The 15,000-nt window shown below is 47.6% G+C and overlaps 1 protein-coding gene across 6 annotated transcripts in view; it reads left to right on the forward strand.

Moving 5' to 3' along the window:
- The window catches only part of LOC128694114 (chondroadherin), a 159,904-nt gene that overhangs the window by 91,693 nt on the left and 53,211 nt on the right, over positions 1–15,000 (forward strand). For all 6 annotated transcript variants that reach the window (XM_070093537.1, XM_070093539.1, XM_070093540.1 and 3 more), the window contains exons 4-9: positions 4,672–4,847; positions 5,610–5,746; positions 10,526–10,678; positions 11,986–12,166; positions 12,870–13,009; positions 13,442–13,623. In XM_070093537.1, the coding sequence (XP_069949638.1) occupies positions 4,672–4,847; positions 5,610–5,746; positions 10,526–10,678; positions 11,986–12,166; positions 12,870–13,009; positions 13,442–13,623 (969 nt within the window). The remainder of the gene's footprint in view (positions 1–4,671; positions 4,848–5,609; positions 5,747–10,525; positions 10,679–11,985; positions 12,167–12,869; positions 13,010–13,441; positions 13,624–15,000) is intronic.

Raw genomic sequence — 15,000 nt, forward strand, 5'->3', positions numbered from 1 at the left:
TGTTGCTGCTTTCATTCCTATGTTGCTGCTTTCATTCCCATGTTGCTGCTTTCATTCCCATGTTTCTGCTTCATTCCCATGTTACTGCTTTCATTCCCATGTTGCTGCTTCGTTCCCATGTTACTGCTTCATTCCCATGTTGCTTCATTCCCATGTTGCTGCTTTCATTCCCATGTTGCTGCTTTCATTCCCATGTTGCTGCTTCATTCCCATGTTGCTGCTTTCATTCCCATGTTACTCCTTCATTCCCATGTTGCTGCTTTCATTCCCATATTGCTGCTTCATTCCCATGTTGCTGCTTTCATTCCCATGTTGTTGCTTTCATTCCCGTTTTCCTACTTTGATTCCCATGTTGCTGCTTTCATTCCCATGTTGCTGCTTTCATTCATTTGTTGCTGCTTCATTCCCATGTTGCTGCTTTCATTCCCATGTTGCTGCTTTCATTCCCATGTTGCTGCTTCATTCCCATGTTGCTGCTTTCATTCCCATGTTGCTGCTTCATTCCCATGTTACTGCTTCATTCCCATGTTGCTGCTTCATTCCCATGTTGCTGCTTCATTCCCATGTTGCTGCTTTCATCCCCATGTTGCTGCTTTCATCCCCATGTTGCTGCTTCATTCCCATGTTGCTGCTTTCATTCCCATGTTACTGCTTTCATTCCCATTTTGCTGCTTTCATTCCCATGTTGCTGCTTTCATTCCCAAGCTGCTGCTTCATTCCCATGTTGCTGCTTTCATCCCCATGTTGCTGCTTCATTCCCTTGTTGCTGCTTTCATTCCCATGTTGTTGCTTTCATTCCCATGTTTCTCCTTTCATTCCCATGTTGCTGCTTCATTCCCTTGTTGCTGCTTTCATTCCCATGTTGCTGCTTCATTCCCATGTTGCTGCTTTCATTCCCATGTTGCTGCTTTCATCCCCATGTTACTGCTTCATTCCCATGTTACTGCTTTCATTCCCATGTTGCTGCTTTCATTCCTATGTTGCTGCTTTCATTCCCATGTTGCTGCTTCATTCCCATGTTGCTGCTTTCATCCCCATGTTACTGCTTCATTCCCATGTTGCTGCTTTCATTCCCATGTTGCTGCTTTCATTCCCATGTTCCTACTTTCATTCCCATGTTGCTGCTTCATTCCCATGTTGCTTCATTCCCATGTTACTGCTTCATTCCCATGTTGCTGCTTTCATTCCCATGTTACTGCTTTCATTCCCATGTTGCTGCTTTCATTCCCATGTTGCTGCTTTCATTCCCATGTTGCTGCTTTCATCACCATGTTACTGCTTCATTCCCATGTTACTGCTTCATTCCCATGTTGCTGCTTTCATTCCCATGTTCCTACTTTCATTCCCATGTTGCTGCTTCATTCCCATGTTTCTTCATTCCCATGTTGCTGCTTCATTCCCATGTTGCTGCTTTCATTCCCATGTTGCTGCTTTCATTCCCATGTTGCTGCTTTCATTCCCATGTTGCTGCTTTCATTCCCATGTTCCTACTTTCATTCCCATGTTGCTTTCATTCCCATGTTACTCCTTCATTCCCATGCTGCTGCTTCATTCCCATGTTGCTGCTTTCATTCCCATGTTGCTGCTTTCATTCCCATGTTGCTGCTTTCATTCCCATGTTCCTACTTTCATTCCCATGTTACTGCTTCATTCCCATGTTACTCCTTCATTCCCATGTTGCTGCTTCATTCCCATGTTGCTTTCATTCCCATGTTACTCCTTCATTCCCATGTTGCTGCTTTCATTCCCATGTTCCTACTTTCATTCCCATGCTGCTGCTTCATTCCCATGTTGCTGCTTCATTCCCATGTTGCTGCTTTCATTCCCATGTTGCTGCTTCATTTCCATGTTGCTGCTTTCATTCCCATGTTGCTGCTTCATTCCCATGTTGCTGCTTTCATTCCCATGTTGCTGCTTCATTCCCATGTTGCTGCTTCGTTCCCATGTTGCTGCTTCATTCCCATGTTGCTGCTTTCATTCCCATGTTGCTGCTTCATTCCCATGTTGCTGCTTTCATTCCCATGTTGCTGCTTTATTCCCATGTTGCTGCTTCGTTCCCATGTTGCTGCTTCGTTCCCATGTTGCTGCTTCATTCCCATGTTGCTGCTTTCATTCCCATGTTGCTGCTTCATTCCCATGTTGCTGCTTTCATTCCCATATTACTGCTTCATTCCCATGTTGCTGCTTTCATTCCCATGTTGCTGCTTTCATTCCCATGTTGCTGCTTCATTCCCATGTTGCTGCTTCATTCCCATGTTGCTGCTTTCATTCCCATGTTGCTGCTTCATTCCCATGTTACTGCTTCATTCCCATGTTGCTGCTTTCATTCCCATGTTGCTGCTTTCATTCCCATGTTGCTGCTTCATTCCCATGTTGCTGCTTTCAGTCCCATGTTGCTGCTTTCATTCCCATGTTGCTGCTTCATTCCCATGTTGCTGCTTTCATTCCCATGTTGCTGCTTCATTCCCATGTTGCTGCTTTCATTCCCATGTTGCTGCTTCATTCCCATGTTGCTGCTTTCATTCCCATATTACTGCTTCATTCCCATGTTGCTGCTTTCATTCCCATGTTGCTGCTTTCATTCCCATGTTGCTGCTTCATTCCCATGTTGCTGCTTCATTCCCATGTTGCTGCTTTCATTCCCATGTTGCTGCTTCATTCCCATGTTACTGCTTCATTCCCATGTTGCTGCTTTCATTCCCATGTTGCTGCTTTCATTCCCATGTTGCTGCTTCATTCCCATGTTGCTGCTTTCAGTCCCATGTTGCTGCTTTCATTCCCATGTTGCTGCTTCATTCCCATGTTGCTGCTTTCATTCCCATGTTGCTGCTTTCATTCCCATGTTGCTGCTTCATTCCCATGTTGCTGCTTTCATTCCCATGTTACTGCTTCATTCCCATGTTGCTGCTTTCATTCCCATGTTTCTGCTTTCATTCCCATGTTGCTGCTTCATTCCCATGTTGCTGCTTTCATTCCCATGTTGCTGCTTTCATTCCCATGTTGCTGCTTCATTCCCATGTTGCTGCTTTCATTCCCATGTTACTGCTTCATTCCCATGTTGCTGCTTCATTCCCATGTTGCTGCTTTCATTCCCATGTTTCTGCTTTCATTCCCATGTTTCTGCTTTCATTCCCATGTTGCTGCTTCATTCCCATGTTGCTGCTTTCATTCCCATGTTTCTGCTTTCATTCCCATGTTTCTGCTTTCATTCCCATGTTGCTGCTTTCATTCCCATGTTGCTGCTTTCATTCCCATGTTGCTGCTTTCATTCCCATGTTTCTGCTTTCATTCCCATGTTGCTGCTTTCATTCCCATGTTGCTGCTTTCATTCCCATGTTACTGCTTCATTCCCATGTTGCTGCTTTCATTCCCATGTTTCTGCTTTCATTCCCATGTTTCTGCTTTCATTTTTATGTTTCTGCTTTCATTTCCATGTTTCTGCTTTCATTCCCATGTTTCTGCTTTCATTCCCATGTTCCTACTTTCGTTCCCTCTCTATAAAAACAAGGAAATAAGGAATCCTTGAAAATGTAACATAATTACACCTAATGACTTGCCCTAATTAATTTTTTTCAGCAAATCTAATTTTTGTACCTACCTGCGTACCTAACTACTGTACCTGCCTACCTACTTTACCTACCTGCCTTCCTAGTTTACCTACCTGACTGCCTACTTTACCTGCCTGCCTACCTGGTTTACCTACCTGGCTATCTAGTTTCCTACCAGCCTACTTACTTTACCTGCCTGCCTTCCTAGTTTACTTACCAGCCTACCTAGGTTACCTATCTGCCTACCTAGTCTACCTACCTGCCTACCTAGTTTACCTACCGGCCTACCTAGTTTGCCTACCTTCCTACTTAGTTTACCCACCTGCCTACCTATCTGCGTACCTACTTTACCTGCCTGCCTACCTACCTGCCTACCTATTCTACCTACTTTACTTACCTGCCTACCTGCTTTACCGACCTGCCTACCTACTTTACCCACATGCCTACCCACTTTACCTACCTGCCTACCTACTTTACCTACCTACTTACCTTTTTACATACCTACTTTACCTTCCTGCCTATTTTGCCTGTCTACCGTCCTTCCTACCTACCTACTGTACCTAGCTACCAGGTAGGAACTCCGATAAGGTAAAAAAAAAAACCACAAGGTTGAGCTAATTTCTTGGTTTTATCAGCCATGGAGAGAAAACCCAGCAGACATTCCTGTCGTGTATACAATCCTCCAGTTGTCAGCCTCAGAGGCAGAGAGGTCAGAGGTCACGTCAGGTGCTAGTGAGAGAGAGGGTCAAGGTGTGAAAACGAGGTATATTGTGTATGTTGTATGTTGTATGACTGACAGAACTCGTGTTCGAAGGTGTTGGTGCATATACACCTCTCAGTGTACATACACTGAGACATATATATACACTGAGTTATTTCTTGAGTAGCTTTAGGTAGATGTCGTTTTGATAAGGACCTGCCTCGTATGGGCCAGTAGGCCTTCTGCAGTGTTCCTACATTCTTATGTTCTTATGTTCTTATCTCTCATCCTCTAGTGGGAACTTAACAGAGTAGTTTACCACGTTAGAGCCTCTAAACCCAGTGATGTTAAAACTTATGTTACCACTGACCAATAATAATAATAATAATAAATAATAATAATAATTATTGTATCACCTGGCAGGTACCGTCACTGGCACTGGCATCTCTTAAAGGACTGACATTCCTGAACCTGAACTACAACCAGATACAAGTACTGAACGAGGGAGCGTTCACCGGCCTGACGGTGCTGGAGAGGTTGTCACTTTACGAGAATAAAATCCAACACATCGATGATAACGCCTTCAAGGGTATAGGAAGGTACGGTGGAGAACGCTTTAATAAGCTTGCCACTCTTGGAAGTTTTTTTTTATTAAGCTGGGGCTCTTTGAAGGCTTTTTAAAGCTTGGGTAGTTATGAAGCTTTAGTGAGTTAGGGTTCCTAGAAGGCTTGATAAAGCTTGCGTAGTTATGAAGTTTTAGTAAGTTAGGGCTCTTAGAAAGCTTGATAAAGCTTGGAATTAGGGCTCTTAGAAAGGTTAATAAAGCTTGGACCGTTAGAAAATTAATGAAGCTACGGCTGTTAGAAAGCTTTATAAAGCTTGAACTACTAATAAACTTAATAAAGCTAGAGTTGCTAGAAAGTTTCAGAAAGCGTAATAAAGCTAGGACTGTTAGAAAGCTTAATAAAGCTGTCAGAAAGCAGTGCCTACTGGCGCAGGTTCGCTGCTTCACACATGATCCGCAGCGCTGTGGCACCCATATGGGTTTAGCGCTACATGTATACTTACTAATCCTCCTACCCCCCCCCTCACTCGCCCCCTGCTGCTGCTGTCTGCTGTTGCTGTCTGCTGACGCTGTCTGCTGGTGCTGTCTGCTGGTGCTGTCTGCTGGTGCTGTCTGCTGGTGCTGTCTGCTGGTGGTGTCTGCTGGTGGTGTCTGCTGGTGGTGTCTGCTGGTGCTGTCTGCTGACGCTGTCTGCTGGTGCTGTCTGCTGGTGCTGTCTGCTGGTGCTGTCTGCTGGTGCTGTCTGCTGGTGGTGTCTGCTGGTGCTGTCTGCTGGTGCTGTCTGCTGGTGGTGCAGGAAGCTTCTAAGATTGAACTTAGGCAAGAACTTACTTGACGACATCCCGACGGACACCTTCCACCCGCTGACCAACCTGGAGGTTCTCGACCTTCACGAGAACCGCATCAGTCATATACCTGACGGTGCCTTCCAGGGTACGTAGGTACCTCTACATCACCTCTACCTCACCTCTACCTCACCTCTACCACCACCCCACCTCACCTACCCTCTACCTCACCTCTACCAATCACCTCTCACTCACCTACCTCACCTCTACATCACCTCTCTACCATCACCCTCTCACCTCTACATCACCCCTCCACCTCACCCCTTTACCCCTCACCCCACCCCCTCATTCCCTCACCTCTATCCCCCACCTCACCCTCTACTCCCACCTCTACCCCACCCCCACCCCACCTCACCCCACCCCACCCCACCCCCTCCCTCCCCCACCTCTCACCCCACCCCTCCCCACCCCTCCCCTCCCCACCCCACCCTCACCCCTACTCCCCACCCCACTACCTCACCTCTATTCCCCACCTACCCTCCACCCCTCTATCCCCACCCCACCTCACCCCACCCCACCTCAGCCCCCACCTCACCCCACCTCAATTACCCCTCCCCACCTCACCCCACCCCACCCCCACCCCTCACCTCTACCCCCTCACCCCCACCCCACCCCATTCTCTACCTCATCATCTACCTCACCCCACCTCACCCCACCCCACCTCACCCCACCTCCCCACCCCATTCACCCCACCACATCACCCCACCCCTCCCCCACTCACCCCTCACCCCACCCCAACCTCTACCTCACCCCACCTCACCCCACCCATCACCCCACCTCACCTCCCACCCCACCTCCCCACCCTCACTACTCACCCCAACTTTACCTCACCCCTCACCCCACCATCACCTCTACCCCTTCACCTCCTACCTCCCCACCTCCCCACCCTCCTCACCCCACTCCCTACTCACCTATCATCCCCTCTAACCTTCACCCCTCTACCCCTTCACCCCTCTACCCTACCCCACTCTACCTTCAACCTCACCCCACTCACCTCACCTCACCCCACCTCACCCCATTCACCCCACTCACCTACCCTCCATCATCCCCTCATCTCTCCCCACCTCACCTCACCCTCTACCTTTACTCCATCTCTACCCTCACCCCACCTCACACCCCACCCCACCTCACCTCACCCTCATCCTCACCCCCCTCCCACCTCTACCCCATCCCCACCCCACCTCACCTTTCTCCCCACCTCATCTACCTCATCCCCTCATCTCACCCCTCCCCACCCTCCCCACCCCACCCCACCTTTCACCTTCACCTCACCTCTACCCTCCCCCACCTCACCCCATCAATTTACCCCACCTTCCTAACCCCACCCCACCCCACTCACCTCACCTCATTTCCCCACCCCTCATCCCCTCACCCTCATCCCCACCCCTCTCACCCTTTACCCCACCTCTACCTCACCTCCCCACCTCATCTCACCTCCCACCCCACCCATCCCACCCCATCACCCCCCTCACCTACCAATCTCCCCATCCCCACCTCTCCCTCTACCCCCTCCCCACCCCTCTTTAATTCCCACCCCTACCCCACCTCACCCCATCCCCACCCCACCTCCCACCCCACCTTTCACCTCCCACCCCACCCTCCCCCACCCCTCCCCTCCCCACCCCTTTACATCACTCACCCCACCCCTCCCCACCCCTCCCCTTTACCCTCACCCCTCCTCTCCCCACCTCCTCCCCTACCCCACCTCTACCCCACCCCTCTACCTCACCCCACCTCACCCCCACCCCCCCTCTACCCCCATTCCCCATCCCTCACCTTACCCCCCCCACCTCTCTACCTTCACCCCTCCTACTCCCCACCCCTTCACCCCTCATTTCTCCCCACTCACCCCACCCTACCCCCACCTCCCACCCCACCCCTCACACCCTCTACCCCTCCCCACCTACCCCCTCATCCCCTCACCCCTCCCCACCCCACCTCCCACCCCACCTCAATCACCCCACCCCACCTACTCCCCATCCCCACCCCACCCCTCACCCCACCTACCCTCACCCCCCCCACCTCTACCCCATCCCCTCCTACTACCCCACCCTCACCCCCACCTCACCCCTACCTCCCACCCCTCCTCTACCATCACCCCTCACCCCACCCCACCCTCCCCCACCTCTCTCCCCCACCCCACTCCCACCCCTCACCTCTACCCCACCCCACCCCACCCCACCTTCACCTCTACCCTCATACCTCAACCTTTCACCCCATCTCACCCCTCCCACCCCACCTCACCCCACCTCATTTACCTCATTCCCCTACCTCACCCCACCCCTCACCCCACCTCACCCCCTCATCACCTCACCCCTTTACCCCTCATCCTCACCTCACCTCTACCCCCACCCCTCTCCCCTCCCCACCTCCACCTCTCCCCCACCTCACCCCACCTCCCCACCCCACCCCTCCCACCCCACCTCACCCCACCTCACCCCTCCCCACCCCTCCCCACCTCTCCCACCTCCCCCATTCCCCACCCCACCCTCACCTCTACCTCATTCCCCACCTCACCCCTTCTCCCCTCCCCACCCCACCTCACCTCTCCCCACCTTTCAACCTCATCCCCTCCCCACCTCACCCCACCTCCCCACCCCACCCCACCCCTCACCTCACCCCTCTCTCCCCACCTCACCCCTTCATCCCTCTACCCTCCCACCCCACCCTCACCTCTACCTCACCCCTACCTCACTCCTCACCCCACCTCACCTCTACCCCTCACCCCTTCTACCTCACCTCTACCCCTCCCCACCTCACCCATCTACATCACCCCCTCACCTCTACCTCACCTCTACCTCACCTCTACCTCACCTCTACATCACCTCTACCTCACCTCTACCTCACCTCTACCTCACCTCTACATCACCTCTACCTCACCTCTACCTCACCTCTACCTCACCTCTACCTCACCTCTACCTCACCTCTAACTCTGTCATTATCGGATTCGTTTGAGGTTAAGTCTTCTTTCAAGATCTTTTTAATAATAATAATAATAATAATAATAATAATAATAATTATTATTATTATTATTATTATTATTATTATTATTATTATTATTATTATTAGTTCTACCTTCTCACTTACACTTAGTAATATATTTCTAGAGTTTATAGTTAATTCCTGTATAAAAACTCTCAAGACTATATACACCTAGGAGTGTGTATACACCTAGGAGTGTGTATACACCTAGGAGTGTGTATACACCTAGGAGTGTGTATACACCTGGGAGTGTGTATACACCTAGGAGTGTGTATACACCTAGGAGTGTGTATATACCTAGGAGTGTGTATACACCTAGGAGTGTGTATACACCTAGGAGTGTGTATACACCTAGGAGTGTGTATACACCTAGGAGTGTGTATACACCTAGGAGTGTGTATACACCTGGGAGTGTGCATACACCTAGGAGTGTGTATACACCTAGGAGTGTGTATACACCTAGGAGTGTGTATACACCTAGGAGTGTGTATACACCTAGGAGTGTGTATACACCTAGGAGTGTGTATACACCTAGGAGTGTGTATACACCTAGGAGTGTGTATACACCTAGGAGTGTGTATACACCTGGGAGTGTGTACACACCTAGGAGTGTGTATACACCTAGGAGTGTGTATACACCTAGGAGTGTGTATACACCTAGGAGTGTGTATACACCTAGGAGTGTGTATACACCTAGGAGTGTGTATACACCTAGGAGTGTGTATATACACTGAAAGGTGTGTATCTTTCCTTGTATATATATGGAGAGGTATATATTTCTCTCGGTATGTACACGAGGTACACCTCTCGGTATGTACACGAGGTACACCTCTCGGTATGTACACGAGGTACACCTCTCGGTATGTACACGAGGTACACCTCTCGGTATGTACATGAGGTACACCTCTCGGTATGTACACGAGGTACACCTCTCGGTATGTACACGAGGTACACCTCTCGGTATGTACACGAGGTACACCTCTAGGTATGTACACGAGGTACACCTCTCGGTATGTACATGAGGTACACCTCTCGGTATGTACACGAGGTACACCTCTCGGTATGTACACGAGGTACACCTCTAGGTATGTACACGAGGTACACCTCTCGGTATGTACATGAGGTACACCTCTCGGTATGTACATGAGGTACACCTCTCGGTATGTACACGAGGTACACCTCTAGGTATGTACACGAGGTACACCTCTCGGTATGTACACGAGGTACACCTCTAGGTATGTACACGAGGTACACCTCTCGGTATGTACACGAGGTACACCTCTCGGTATGTACACTAGGTACACCTCTCGGTATGTACACTGACACGTGTGCTGTCAGTTAGCAATAACTCATTTAAAATTAAGTCCTTTCTAAAATTTTCTCTTATACCTTTAAAGATATATTTTTTTTCATTTATGTTAATGTAAAAATCAATAATTTTGTACCAAAAGAACCTTAGAAAACTTATCTAACCTTATTATAATAAGCACAATTTAAATTAGCCTAACCTAACTAGATATATTTTAGATAAGTTTACAATAATTTAATATTAAATAAACAACATGAAATATATTTTTCTCGTTAGGTTCAGAATGATTTTTGCGAAATTTTTGCATACACAATTTTTTCGCTTGCCTTATTCGGCAAGAAGAGCGTTGCTATTTAAGCCAAAATCGCAAGTTTTTACCTATTCGGCACGATATACATACATTCATATATATATATATATATATATATATATATATATATATATATATATATATATATATATATATATATATATATATATATATATATATATATATATATTCAGTGTATATAAGATTATAAAGAGCGTATTGTAAGCATGCAGTAAGCGCATACTAAGAGTGTGGTGTATCTACAGGTCTTCACAAGCTGGACATGCTGAAGCTGGAGCACAACTTGATCACCACCATCCAGGAGAACGTGTTCAGTGATCTGACAGTGCTCAACTCTCTCAACATAGAACACAACCACATTGTTAACATCAGTGCCAGGGCCTTCGCTGGCTTAGAAAGTAAGTACTGCTATAATCTAATCTAACTTTACTACTACCACTGCTACTATTACTACTATCACTACTACTATTATTACTACTACTACTACTATTACTATTACTACCACTACTACTATTACTACTACTATTATTACAACTATTACTACCACTACTATTACTACTACTATTACTAATACTACTCCTACTATTACTACTACTACTATTACTACTACTACTACTATTACTACTACTGTTATTATTATTACTACTACTACTACTATCGCTACTACTATTACCGCTGCTGCTGCTACAGTTACTACTAATATTACTACTACTGTCCCTTCCCCAGCCCACCTACTTCATGGTCTTGTGTCCTTCTCTACTGTTCTCGCCCAACTTGTGGCTTGACAATGGCCCAGGAGGGACCGATAAGGCTCTCTATTGCTAAACCAATACTTTACTAAATCCTTCCTGAATCTAAATTTATCCAACTTAAGTCCTTTGTTTCAAGTTTCTTCGTAGCTGGAGATACTTAACATCTTCTTAATGCTTGAGTTTCTTCTTCTCTCTCTCTCTCTCTCTCTCTCTCTCTCTCTCTCTCTCTCTCTCTCTCTCTCTCTCTCTCTCTCTCTCTCTCTCTCTCTCTCTCTCTCTCTCTCTCTCTCCCTCTCTCTCTCTCTCTCTCTCTCTCTCTCATACCTGTCTTCAGTCATCCATCATATCTTCTGTCATTCTGTGTCTGGTGAGAGAGTGGAGGTTCGGAGCTCTCGTTCTCTCATCGTATACGACATCCATTATTCAGAGGGTTAATTTCTGTATTCTTCTCCAGTGGATTTGTATCCGTTCCTGCAGTGTGGAGACCAGAACTGAGCTGTATAATGTCTGGGCTGGCCAGTGATGTGCAGTTCTCATTATACCCTATGGACTCCTGTTGTCTGTACTTCCAGTTATATCTAGGTAGTGTGTCAGCCTTAGTACAGATGCCTAGGCTCTGCTGTCTTGCCTAATGTAGATACTGTCTCCACACCTGTGTGTGTCTCATCAGTGACACCCTTGTCTCTCACTACACCTGTGTGTTTCATCAGTGACACCCTTGTCTCTCACTACACCTGTGTGTTTCATCAGTGACACCCTTGTCCCTTACCCAGGAAACACACTTCCACCTCTTATCACCACATCTATCATGGGCATAATTATCCTGGGATACCCTACTAAGGAATCCTGGGATAATAATAATACCCTTATCGGTATCCCAAACAATTACAGACAAGTAGTTTTCAGCGTGTGTTTGTTGAGTACCTGTGCTAAGTGACTTGTTGTTGTTGCAGGTAACTTGGAGTGGCTGGAGCTGGGTCATAATCGCCTCGACCACATCCCCTCCCACGCTCTCCGACCCCTCCATAACCTTCGTCAGCTGGACTTGGACTCCAACAAGATCTCTGTCGTACAGGAGGATGCTTTCAGGGGCTACGGTGACACCATCAAGTACATCTTACTTGACAAGAACCAGTAAGTGTATGCGTGTTAAGAACCAGTGAGTATGTGTGAGTATGTGTGTGTTTAGAACCAGTGAGAGTCTGTGTACCCAGAGTCACGTCTCAACACTCATCACTTAACTGTAGTTCATATTTCACCTCTTCTATGCATGAAACATCCTGGGTAACCATCAGGTTCAGTCTCTCTGGATCAACCCCCTTCTCTCTAAGCACTTATCTTTGACCTTTAATATATCGGGTCCTCTCTGTTCCTTCTATTTATCTCTGCTTATTTCCTTGTGGTTAACTCTAGCAAGGTAACCGCGGGTGTGGATCATGAGGCAGTGTGTGTCAAGCCTGACCTTCACGTCAGTGATTTGCTCTCTCATATATATTCCTCAATATCAACAATAAATTCTGATCACAATAGTTGCATTTTAACTGTTGTGGACTTGAGGCACAACAGTGTGACTGACATACAGTAAGACAGAAGAGTATTTGTTAGATTGTCTGCGGGAGAGTGAGCGAGGGAAGAGAGAGTGAGTGAAAGAAGAGAGAGAGTGAGGAAAGAGGGAGGGAGGGTGGAAGAGAGAAAAATAAAAGATAATTCTACCAGCAGAAAGAAGGGTGAAAATTGAGTAGAAAGAAATCCATCCCCTCATCTACCCTACACAGTCATTCTAACCCCAAATGTACCCCCACACGGTCAATCTAACCTGAGGTCTACCCCCACACAGCATCAAGAGTATACCACCACTGGCGTTCATGGACCTACACTCGCTGGAGTGGTTAAAACTCTCTCACAACGAAATGACTCACCTAACAGAAGATGCTGTCCAGCCTATACTGGACACTCTCACCATGATCGACGTCTCTAGTAAGTATCTCTCTCTCTCTCTCTCTCTCTCTCTCTCTCTCTCTCTCTCTCTCTCTCTCTCTCTCTCTCTCTCTCTCTCTCTCATGTACTTCCTCTCTTCCCTCAAATCTACCTTCTTATTTTCCTTTTTATCTACTGATCTACCTCTTTCCTTTCCCTCTTATCCACCTTCCTCCCTTCCCTCTTATCTGCTTTTGTACCTCCCTCCCTCCCGCCCTTCCTCTCTCTCTCTCTCCCTCCCGCCCTTCCTCTCTCTCTCTCTCTCCCTCCCTCCCCCTCTTATCTACCTCCCTACATTCCCTTTATTCCGTCCCCCTCCCTTGTCTCTCCCCCTTCTACTGTCTCCCTCCTTCCCCTCTTCCCTATTTCCCATCAATATCTACCTCTCATCTCTGCCCATCCCTCTCACTCCTGCCTGTCTCCCTCCCTCAGACAACCCACTGGAGTGTAGCTGTGACTTGCTCTGGCTTCGCAAGTGGCTTAGCAACCCCAACAACCAGGACAACATGGTGTCGCAGGATGATCATATTTGTGTCACTAAGGAACGGAAGTCCCACGTTATCTCCAACCTGCCTTTCAAGGAGTTCAACTGCCCCATCTCCCTGCCCACCGAGGTAAGGGCACTCTCGAACCTCAAGGGTTTAGGTCCTTAGGGATGGGGGGTTTAAAACCTCTTTTTCCACTGTATAGGGTCCTTTGGGTTGAGGATGGATTTATAGGAGGTTACAGTAAGGCAATGTATGTTCCTTTGGGTTGATGAAACAATGGTTGTAGGTTCAAGTGAGTTTCAGTTACTTGATGTAGGTTCCTTTGGGTTGATGACACGGAAATGTTTGGGTGGATTTAAGAGGTTAAACAGGTTGGACTATGAGTGGATGTGGTTGGTTGTGTACCTGCCTAGCATAGGTCAGTAAACCTGCTGCACTTCTCCACACCTCTGTATGATGTTTCTGGGATAGGTGACGTCAGGTGAGTGCTGCAAGAACTGAGAGGGTACCTAATTATACCCTTTGATAGGCTAGGTGCCTACCTCACCTAGCTAGCTATCTCACTAAGCCAGGTACCTACCACACCTAGCTAGCTTCCCTACTAAGCTAAGTCCTTACCTACCTAGCTACCTAGGTGTCTCTCCTAAGCATGCTAGGACTCCCGCCTCGCCGTGCTAGGCGCCGACCTCTCGACCAATCATAATGTGGGAAAATCACAATTGTGTACTTACATAAGATCACAAAAACAACTAATTAAGAATAATTAAATAACAGACACTAATTTATTCTGTAATTAAAAAAAAATCTTTCCCCCGGAGAAATAAATACACTTGTGACGCCTAGAGGAAAAATCAAACATTCACGGAGAAACTAATGGGATTTTTCTCGACCTCCAACTGAGGTCCTCTTCAGCTGATTGTCGAAATATACAGACAATCTGTTACAGGTGTTTTATCGTCCACATGTGGATTTATTCTCAGTGTTCACAAGTGTTACAATTGACAACAAATGTAACAAGTAAATGTAACACTAGTGACATCATGGTGCCTGATAGATAGTTGATGGCCCTGTGCCATGGTGCCTGATAGATAGTTGATGGCCCTGTGCCATGGTGTATGATAGATAGTTGATGGCCCTGTGCCATGGTGCCTGATAGATAGTTGATGGCCCTGTGCCATGGTGTATGATAGATAGTTGATGGCCCTGTGCCATGGTGCCTGATAGATAGTTGATGGCCCTGTGCCATGGTGTATGATAGATAGTTGATGGCCCTGTGCCATGGTGCCTGATAGATAGTTGATGGCCCTGTGCCATGGTGTATGATAGATAGTTGATGGCCCTGTGCCATGGTGCCTGATAGATAGTTGATGGCCCTGTGCCATGGTGTATGATAGATAGTTGATGGCCCTGTGCCATGGTGTATGATAGATAGTTGATGGCCCTGTGCCATGGTGTATGATAGATAGTTGATGGCCCTGTGCCATGGTGCCTGATAGATAGTTG

This window comes from Cherax quadricarinatus, chromosome 43, assembly GCF_038502225.1.
Source record: "Cherax quadricarinatus isolate ZL_2023a chromosome 43, ASM3850222v1, whole genome shotgun sequence".
NCBI lineage: Eukaryota > Metazoa > Arthropoda > Malacostraca > Decapoda > Parastacidae > Cherax > Cherax quadricarinatus.